We start from the raw sequence: 10,841 nt of genomic DNA on the forward strand, positions 1-10,841 counted from the left end.
TTTTGATGTTTTTCACAAAAAACACACAAAGTAGTGACCAAATTTTGCCACTAATATAAAGTGCCATATGTGACGGAAAAAACTATCTCAGAATCGCTAGCATACGTTAAAGCATCACTGAGCTATAAGAGCATAAAGTGAGACAGGTCAGATTTTGAAAAATGAGCCTGGTCTTTTAGGTGCAAATAGGCTTGGTCTTGAAGGGGTTAAGGTGTTATCCCGGGCTTCCCTCCCCGGCACAAACCCTACTTGGTCTGGGTGGACAAGGGCGGGAAGGTTGGGATTTAACCTGTTGGCAAGCAACTTAGCATAAATCTTCAAATCCACGTTTAAGAGGGAAATGGGCCTGTAGCTCCCACAAAGTTGGGGGTCCTTGCCAGGTTTAGGAATAAGGGCGACATGTGCACTAGTGGCATGGGGCGGGAAGGGGGTGGATATAGAATTGAAAGCCGATAACATCAGGGGAGAAAGAAAGGATTGGAGGGATTTATAAAATTGAGCGGTCAGGCCATCAGGAGCTGGACTCTTCCACCAGGTAGATGTGCAATGACATGCGCTATTTCATGTGCAGCAATAGGCTCCTCCAGGTCAGCTATGGCTTCCCCAGGAAGGCACCTAACCTTTTCTACCTCAGGGAACTCCTACCAGATAACATTCTACAAAATGCAAAAACCTCCTTCCGTGACTCACAGGTGACATCTTCTTTGATCTGAGATGTTCTTTTTCCCTTTTCCTCTCCATTCGGCCCCGGCCTCCATGATTATTTCTTGCAGCTGCAATTCATCTCTTCAGAACCTGCCAGACAAACATATTAGAGTGCGTTTACACTGAGAGATTTATCTGACAGATTTGTGAAGCCAAAGCCAGGAACAGACTATAAACAGGGAACTGTTCATAAAGGAAAGATTGAGATTTCTACGCTTTTCAAATCCATTCCTGGCTTGGGTTCCCAAAATCTGTCAGATAAATCCGCCTGTGTAAACACACCATTAGGCTCCGCAGTTTTCCTTCAACTTCCTTTCTCTTTTCCCACCTATAGGCTCCTATACAGTAGCAATTCCACTGCTTGGTGTCAGTGAGTAGGTAGGTAAGTGTGTTGCCCCCTGTATGTAGGATCCTCTGCTGTGCCCCATAGTAATAATGCCTCCTGCTGTGTTACCCCATATTGCAAAATGTCCCCTACTGTGCACCCTCGTATAGTAATAATGCCCCCTACTGTGACCCCATTTAGTAGTATTGCCTCCAGTGTGCCCTCCATATAGTAATAATGCCACCTCTGCTGTGCCTCCTGTATAGTAATAATGCCGCTGCTTTACCCACCATAGAAATAAAGTTCCCCTCCTGCCTGAAATTAACCTAACCGCCATCCCCACACACACTACCCTACTTGACCCCTCCACACACACAACCCCACCTAAGCCCCCAACTTACACTACCCCATCTGACCCCCCCCCCACACACACACACACACTACCCCATCTGTCCTCCCACACACATACTACCCCATCTGTCCTCCCAAACACACACACAACCCCACCTGACCCCCCCCCACACACACACACACACTACCCCATCTGTCCTCCCACACACACACACACACAACCCCACCTGACCCCTCCCACACACACACTACCCCACCTGACCCCCACACATACACACTATGCCATTCGACCCCACACACATACACTATGCCATTTGACCCCCCACATACACACTATCCCACATGACCCCCCCTACACACACACTACCCCATCTTAACCCCCCCCACACACACACACTATCTAATGCTTTAAGATAGCACCAGAAGGCCTCCTCCTCTCTGCCTCTCCACCTGCCACTCATCTGCCTCCCCCCTACCCCCTCGACTGCCTCTCACCTACCCCCTCGACTACCTCCCCACCTGCCTCCTCGACTGCCTCCTCACCTGCCTCCTCACCTGCCTCCAACCGGCCTCCTCACCTCCACCTCCGCAACAGAGGTCTCAGATAGTGCCCGGCCGACGTAGCACCCGGACGCGCTCCTCAAATCTAATCAGCGCTGAGCGGGAGCGTGGAGCCGCTGTGGCCAGCTGTGGTGCACGCATCCAATCAGCGTGTGTGCCATAGCCGGCCACAGTGGCCCCACGCTCCCGCTCAGTGCTAATTGGATTTGAGGAGCTCGTCTGGGTGCTATGTATGTTAGTGGGTGAGGCGGACGGGCAGCAGTGGCGATGTGCGAGCCAGATGCGGTCATCAAAAGAGCCGCATCTGGCTCACAAAACCAGGGCAACAAAGATCCGGGGCAGCAGGCATTTTATTCGGTGCGTGAGCCCCGAATAAAACAGCCTAGCAACCCCACTGACCTCAGTTGTGTTCCTATTTTGTGTGTTGTGGTCTGTTTATCTTATGTGAAAATTTGAATAAATTTAGAATAAAAAAAGCAGTAAGTGTATTATGGGACACAGTATTCTGACAGTTTATTGAGGACCTGGCCCCTTCTTCTTTGTGCATTTACATAGGGTGCGGGAACAAAGGTCCGTTTGATGCCCTTTCTTTACAATTCCGAAGCCGGAGGGAGCAGTTCAGTTATTCTGAAGATAATTCCCACAGATCCAGTGCAGAAGACTCTAGGTGAGTTAGGAGACTCGGGTTCTGTATACCACTCTTACTTGGACAATAAATATTGGGGATCTGGTAGGGTCACTCTAATCTAGTTCTTGATATGGTCTCTGCATGGGAGCTATTGTTGGCAGAAAAAGGCCACCTGTTCCATCTAGTCTGCCCTTTCTTATTATCTTAGGATAGATAGTACTGTATATGTGTATCCCAGGCAGGTTTAAAATCACTTACTGTAGATTTACTTACCACGTCTGCTGGAAGTTTCTTACAAGCATCTACTACTCTTTCAGTAAAGAAGTTCTCTAACCTCAGATTGTGTCCACTTGTTCCTGTGTTCAGGTGTTTTTATTAAAAACATTTCTCTCTTGACCCTTATTTAGTTACAATTCAGTCAGTATAATGTCATTGTGTGGTTACAGAGGTTTTGTGTGCTGTGTGACAGCAGAGCTGACCATAAAATGCAAGCACCCCTAGGATTCTCTGCTACTGAATGCGGATGAACAGCAACTACGGTATACACATGTGCAGTAAAGGGAGACACCTAGTGGCCATATGTATAACGTTGATTAAAACATAGAAAAAAAGTTGTGTCATTAGAGATCTATACAGCGGTATAAAAATCTCACTCTTCCTACTGGTTATACTTCTAGTTATACAGATGTTGTTCCTGTAGGCACCCTGATAAGGTCCCCACTGAAGTGGCCTAATATGGTTCCCTCAGGGCTGCCCTGATATCCTCGCTACAGGGGTGCCCTGAAATGTGCCCTACAGTGGGTCAGTTACCATATCTACTGGAGTTTCCTGATATGTACCCTACAGGGGGCTATGGTTGCACCTGCAACTCTCATATGGTCCCCACAATGGCTTGCTTCTTTATTCTTAACAGGGACACCCTAAGATGGTCCCTGCAGGGGCACCCAGTTATATTCCCCATAGGAGTGCCCTGGTATGCTTTCTGCAGAGGCCCAAGAAGTGTAATCCCCTATGTCACATATAGAACTTAGAATCTTGTCTAATATTCTTGGATCTTCTATCTACTGTTGTGCATATCACTGTACAATACCCTCAGGTTCTTAGTTTGTAGCTGGACTGAAGCGTTGTGAGGAGGAGTTTAGAGGGCGCCATTCATTACCCTGAGGACATCTTAACAAAGAATTATTATGATTATCCTATTTACATTCCTTACTTTTATTACAGACTACATCTTCCTGATGACTATTCCTCGGAGGATCACGAGCCTGGACTGGAGAGCACCATCTCCACACTGCAAAACAAGGTGATGACAGTCAACACAAAGCTACTGTATCATGAAACTAATGACGTACACGGATGTTACATATGGGAACGTGTAAAGATGTCAGGAACTGAATAGACTTGAACAGGGCTGATTTCTATTTTAAAGTGTCACTGTCGTTTAATTTATTTTTATTTTTTTGCAGAAATTAATAGTACAGGCGATTTTAAGAAACTTTGTAATTGGGTTTATTAGCCAAAACAGGCCATTATCGGCATTCAAAAAGCCTTTCCCCAGGTCCCCCCCCCTCCCTCCTCTCGCTTATCCACTGCTCATTATCAGGAAATCTCAACTGTTTTACATCAGTTGGGTCCTGTCTGTTCTAGGAAGAGGGGAGGAGGGAGATTAGTCGGCAGCAGAGAGCAGAGAACAAAGGTATTCAGAGGTCAAAGAGGTCAGTGCTGTCAGAGGAGATAGCTGGTGATGTAGCTGTAAATTAACTCTTTGTTGTCCTGTTTTGGTGCCTCATCTCCCTCCACCCCTCCCCTCTCCATAGACAACAATGAAGACAGGGGGAGAGCTTCAAACTGCTTTTTCATGATAAAAATGCATTTTTCGGCTAATAAACCCAATTACAAAGTTTCTTAAAATCGCCTGTACTATTGATTTCTGCAAAAAAATAAAAATAAATTATATATATATATATATATATATATATATATATATATATATATATATATATATATATATATATAAACGACAGTGACACTTGGGTTGTCTAGCAAAAACCTAGACCCTTAAGCTCATAAAACAATATGGCTGCTATCTTCCATACACAGCACCACACCTATACATTGGTTGTGTCTGGTAGTGCAGTTAAACCCCATTCACTGCAGTAAAGCTGGGCTGGAGTACCAGACACCACACATAGCCAGGTTTGGCGCTGCTTGTGGACATAAGCTGACATGTTTTTCTAATCCAAGACAGACCATCTGAAGGGGTTATCCAGCCCTTTAAAACTGATAGCCTACAGTATCTTCATCACCAATGCTGATACACTAATTGACAGGCACCATGACACTCACATGAGCGCCACAGCTTCTTCATTGTTTACTTCTGGTGGTGGTAAGAGGTACTGCAATTATTCCATATACTTGTATGGGAACAAAGCTGCCACCACACACAACTCATGTAGGGCTGGATAACCCCTTTAGTGTGCACAGTTCTCTCTATTACAGTACAGCTTGGCTTCTACTACTATAGGGTGGTCACCCAAAGATGAGAGCCTCACCTAGAGGATGCTTATAACATATCCTATGTCAAGTAATTTGTAGTTTGAAGGATCCCCCTTTAAAGGGAACCAATCACCTAAAAAAAAGTAGTAACGCTATTTATTCCTGCTGATCTACCCCCGAACACATTTTGTAAATGTATCTGTATGGCCTGTATGCAAATCAAAGGCATCTAGTCATCTGGGCTGCAACTATTCACAGTCCCAGGGCGTGGTTTGGCTGTCATGCTGCGTCATCTAGAGGCCATTCTAGCAGCACGTACCAGCAATGACGTATTAGCTTTAGCGGACAAGCCCAGTACAGCTGCGCCCTATTCCCGCTCTACTGCACATGTCCGAAAAAGCCTCGGACTGTCCAATCTCAATCTCTGTATCATCTGTCTATCTATTCTTCTATCTTTTTATCATCCATTTATCCATCTAGAAAAAAAACACAGCACTCCAAAATGTTCTTGTGAAAAGTGAAAGTAGTGAATTTATTTACCCATCAGACATGTTTCAGACCACTGCTTGAAATTAGACCAGATCAAATAGTCCGAAATGTCTTATCTATCTATAACTTTTAATTTAACTATTATCTATCTATCTATCTATCTATCTATCTATCTATCTATCTATCTATCTATCTATCCTTCTATATCTTTATTACATATCGGTCTAATATCTATTGGGCAGCATGAGGACTACACTATAGCTAATGGGCCTAGCATGGGGCACATACACTAGCTAAAGGCTACAGCAAATTTTAGGATGTCTAAAAAAATAACAATACACATATATGAAATGTTAACATAAGACAATTTTACAAGTACTACCTCAACACTGTGACTACAATCATCACAACATAATGACTAATATCACTATAACAGGGGGGGGTCAAACTCATGGCCCTTCAGCTGTTTCAAAACTACAATTCCCTTTGTGCCTGGACTGACACAGCTTTAGCTTTTCAGGCCTAATGGTCAATGTAGTTCTGCAACAGCTGGAGGGCTGCAGTTTAACATTTGTGCCTATACAGTCATTGAATAAAATCCACTATATAAACAAAATATTACTAATAATACCAGCATATACAGGAGAAATAATACTCTCACACTATCACCACTATCCTCACCATACAGTGACCGGCTATTGCCATTATACTGTCACTGAATAAAATCCACTATATAAAGACCAATATTCTCCCTAAGCAGTGACAATATAGTGTTACATCTGTATAGAGGTTCTTCATATCCTATAAGTGTTCATAGTGCAGTTAGATCCAGTGACTCAAAGGGGGCGTCTTTTCTGCATGAATTGCAAGAGACGTTTTCATATAGTACACAGGCTCCTCCCCCCCCCCCCCCCCACACACACCTCCCTATAGGAAATAGACCTTCCCTGTGCCACCCATATAGTAGTCAGGTCCCTCTGTGCCTTCAGCCTTCTCTGTACATCCATATAGTATTTAGGCCTGCTGTGCCCCATTATAGTAATTATGTCCCTCTGTTTCCATGTAGTGGTAGTTAGGGCCCTATGTGCCCCAATATAGAAGTTTTACTCTTTCTGTGCATCTATGTAGTATTTAGATCTCTCTGTGCAGGCAATTTCCATCCCCCCACCCCCTTAAGAAGAAAAGTATCCTCCATGCAGACATCCCTCTCCAGCACCATATTCCATGTAGATAATCTACCCAATATGTATTCTCCATGCAGGGATCCCCCCCCCCCCCCCCCGCAAGTAGACCTCCAAATTAGGCACCCCCTGTCAGCTAACCAGGACATCCATACCCCAAGCCCTATAGATGACATCCCTCACAGGAGTTAGCCCCCACTCCCATAGGCACCCCCCTCTACAACTTAGAAAAGAAAAAACATCATTACCTTCTGCGTGGCTGCAGCACTGTAGTCTTCTAGTGTTGCTTCTCTCCCTGCTCTGTAAGTGCACGATTGATGTCACATGTGCCGCAGCCCTAAGGGAGGCAGTGGCCCCTTGTGGCCATAAAACAGTGATTGGAAGGGTGGAGAGCCAATGCTCTCCTCATTTTGTCAATCACCCTGCTGCATTTAACTGTATGTGCTCCTCAGGAGGGCATACAGTTAAATGGTCAGGCACAGCTCCTTGCAGCTAAGTGAGCCCCCAAGGACCAGGAGGTCTGCACTTACTGGTTGCTGGGGGCCCACTACAGCCAATGGACATATGATTAGGCTGTCTGCAAAAGCAATAGCTTTTGCAGACAGCATTAACTGGGGAAATCTTTACTGGATTAACTGGCAAAATCTTCAGTGGGCCACCTGCCTGTGTGGGCCCAGGAGCGGCTGGCCCCCCTGCCCCCACCAAATTACGCTACTGGGTGATTGGTTCCATTTAAGTCTCTCAGTAAGGAATTCATATATCTGTATATTCTGTTTTAGGTGCGGGAACTTGAAGCTCAGGTGAGGGACCTTCAAAGGACGGTGAAGAAAATAAAACCAGAGCACCAAAATCTGCTGTGATTTAACGTTGTGGCCAGGGCTGTATTTATAGTCACGATGCCTCCAGTACTCTTACAATTCTCCCATTTCTGAGTAATCATAATGATAACCCAATGTGAGGGTGTCCATGCATGCAGCAGTTTTCTTTGTTCTCTGGCTGCATGATTCTCAGCTTTGCAGCAATTCTTGCACCACAACTGCTACATGTACGAGCGCCCTTAACAAAAAAGAGAAAATGTACAATAAAATAATTGTTTCTCCTTATTCATCAGTTGTGATGCTGTAGCAATAATTCTAGGTGGCATAACTGATAAGTATAAATGCTCATATGGACATTTACTCCTAGCATTGCTGTCTTCGCAATGGGGTTAGTGCAGGGTGTGCGCTATACAAAAATACAGGGCACACTATCTGTACCAGAATCTAGAATCTGTATATAGAGATAAGTCCAACACCCAAATACTAATATATAGTGAATAAGTATACTCACCCTACAGTGACTAAAGACTTGTAATACCACTTTACTGTAACTACTACTGCCATACAGTGGATAAAAAATACCACCATACTGTAACTATTACAAGCATAGAATGACTAAATATTGCCACCATATAATTAATAGATAACGTCACCACCCTGTAACTGAATACTATCTTACAGAGATTGAATAATACTACCACACAGTAACCATTACACACATGCCATAACTAAATAATACCACTAGTGATTGAATAATATTTTCATACCGTTATATATAGCTTAGTATTTTTCCTAACAAGTAATAAATACAGTGAATAAATAATACTGTCGTAGAGTAACTAAATAATACCACCATACTGTAACTATTACTGCCATATAGTGACTAAATAAGACTGCTATACAATGCTTGGATAATATCATCATACAGTAAATATTACAAACATACCGAAAGTAAAAATATTACCAGTCAATGCATAATACTGTATGTATTTATTGTTATACATAGATTAGTCCTTTACCTTAAATATATTACAGTGCATATTACCACCATACTGTGACTAAATAATACCATTGTACAGGGACTGATACTAGAGTACTGTAACCACCGTGTTTCCCTGAAAATAAAACACCCTCCTAAAATAAGACACCCCAACTACCCTACCAACTAGCATCCCCCCCCCGAAAATAAGGCATCCCCTACTCTAAACTAGGGCAAGTAAGGCGTCCCCCGAAAGTAAGGCCGCCCTTTGCCACCCAGGACTCACCTAATCCCCTTGTGGACCTTCACAGCCGGTGCCGCAGCTCCGCACATCTCCGCATCCTCCGCACATCTTGCTGCACGCTTGGCGCATGCCCACACACCCCACCGCATGCCTGACGCACGTCCTTCTGCTGATGCACTCCTGCTTTAGCAAGGATGTTGGTGAGTATTCCAGGGAGGTTCAGGGGGATGTATGGTAGTAATACCGTGTTTCCACAAAAATAATACATAGGGGGAGATTTATCAAACTGGTGTAAAGTAGAATTGTCTTAGTTGCCCCTAGCAACCAATCAGATTCTACTTTTCATCCCTCAGAGATTCTTTGGTGTAAAGTAGAATTTTCTTAGTTGCCCCTAGCAACCAATCAGATTCCACCTTTTATTTTTCAGATTGATTGCTAGGGGCAACTAAGACAATTCTACTTTACACCAGTTTGATAAATCTCCCCCATAGTGCCTGTTTTGAGCATATTTTCGGGGAAACACGGTATTACTACCATACAGCAATTAAAAAATACTTCCATACAATGACTTCATAATACCACCATACTTTACTGAATAATACGACTGTTAATAGCGCCATTCAATGACTAGAGAACGCCATTATACTGTAATGAGTAATACCACTAAAGAGCGATTGAATAATACCACCATACTGTACCTAAAAACACCTCCAATAACTGAATAATTTCCCCATACTGCTGATGCAACAAGAATACTAAAGTACTGCCATAGTTGAGACAGAATACAATGATCATGTAGTGGTCAGATACATGGGGCAAAGTGGTGAACACTGTATTGCAGTATAGGTTATTGTGTTCGACAGCAAGTGTCCACAACAGTCACATGCTACATACATTTTTATTACTTCCCCCCTGCCCCCAGCAACATGCCACCCGAGGCACTGCACCTATTAGTTGTAGCTAAAGACACTTTATGAACAGGTTGAGGACTCTTGAATATATTCAGCTGTGTGCCCTCAAGATAGCATTTCCCGAACCACTGACACAAGTGGTTACCAGAGTGGTATTTGCTGTAGAAGAAACTTCACCTTCATATCACACAGACTTGTTTTAGTTTCCCTGTGCAAGCTGCAGGAGGCATAAGAAGCCTGCAGAAATCACAGTTCAGACCCCCAGCTGCAATCTGTGGAGAAACCTGTAGGGTGTTCTATTTCCCTGCAGCGCCACTACAGGTAAAATGAACAATCTCTCATTGAAATGAATGAGCTGTATGTGTAATGTAAAGACTCACTGTAGGTGCAGTGGATGAGTATCCTGAACAGGGCACCCTCTCTATTATTTCTGTACTCTCTTATATAGTGTTAGACTATACCAAAAAGATAACCTCTAAATGTGAAAAGTGTATCCTATTCCTGGGCACATGGTGATAAGCCAGAATGAGTTTTACTAAAATATATCAACCCTCAGGACCCCCATAGTTGTCTGCACAAAGAAATATATGTTAGATGGCTTTATATTTTGAACAAGCACATATGTAACATACAAAATGATATAAATATAGAATGTAAAAATGTACGTTATATTGGATCTAATTGTATAAAAATGTGTGCTAATGAATTTCTATAGAAATTAATAAAGCTGTGATTTATCTGTGTTTTTGGCTTGCCTTTCTATGTTGTGCAGAATAGCAGTAAAAAAAGAACAGAAAACTAATGTATATATTATTATTCTGCCTTATGTGAACTCAAACATAACGACTATAAAAGTGCATTATATATACAGTATATGAAAATCTTATAACTACTATAGTCCTGCTGCTGATGTTCAAGAATATAACTACTATAATACTGCTCCCTATGTACAAGAATATAACTACTATAATACTGCTCCTATATACAAGAATATAACTACTATAATACTGCCTTCTATGTACAAGAATATAACTACTATAATACTGCTCCTATGTACAAGAATATAAGTACTATAATACTGCTCCCTATGTACAAGAATATAACTACTATAATACTGCTCCTATATACAAGAATATAACTACTATAATACTGC

General features: G+C 42.9%; 1 protein-coding gene and 1 long non-coding RNA gene across 3 annotated transcripts in view; one reads left to right on the top strand and one right to left on the bottom strand.

Moving 5' to 3' along the window:
- Positions 1 to 10,431, top strand: part of LOC138773110 (peroxidasin homolog) — a 35,613-nt gene extending 25,182 nt beyond the window's left edge. Inside the window, exons 18-20 of one of the 2 annotated variants that reach the window (XM_069954086.1) lie at positions 2,498 to 2,609; positions 3,795 to 3,873; positions 7,516 to 10,431. In XM_069954086.1, the coding sequence (XP_069810187.1) occupies positions 2,498 to 2,609; positions 3,795 to 3,873; positions 7,516 to 7,596 (272 nt within the window). In that variant the 3' untranslated portion in view covers positions 7,597 to 10,431. Of the gene's footprint in view, positions 1 to 1,039; positions 1,084 to 2,497; positions 2,610 to 3,794; positions 3,874 to 7,515 lie in introns of those variants that run through there. The other variant, XM_069954087.1, reaches the window with a different exon arrangement.
- LOC138773116 (uncharacterized) overlaps positions 1 to 10,841 on the bottom strand; it is a 201,354-nt gene that overhangs the window by 162,015 nt on the left and 28,498 nt on the right. Inside the window, exon 2 of the long non-coding RNA XR_011359876.1 lies at positions 3,784 to 3,861. This is a non-coding gene — a long non-coding RNA (uncharacterized lncRNA). The remainder of the gene's footprint in view (positions 1 to 3,783; positions 3,862 to 10,841) is intronic.

The sequence above is a fragment of the Dendropsophus ebraccatus genome, chromosome 14 (genome assembly GCF_027789765.1).
Source record: "Dendropsophus ebraccatus isolate aDenEbr1 chromosome 14, aDenEbr1.pat, whole genome shotgun sequence".
NCBI lineage: Eukaryota > Metazoa > Chordata > Amphibia > Anura > Hylidae > Dendropsophus > Dendropsophus ebraccatus.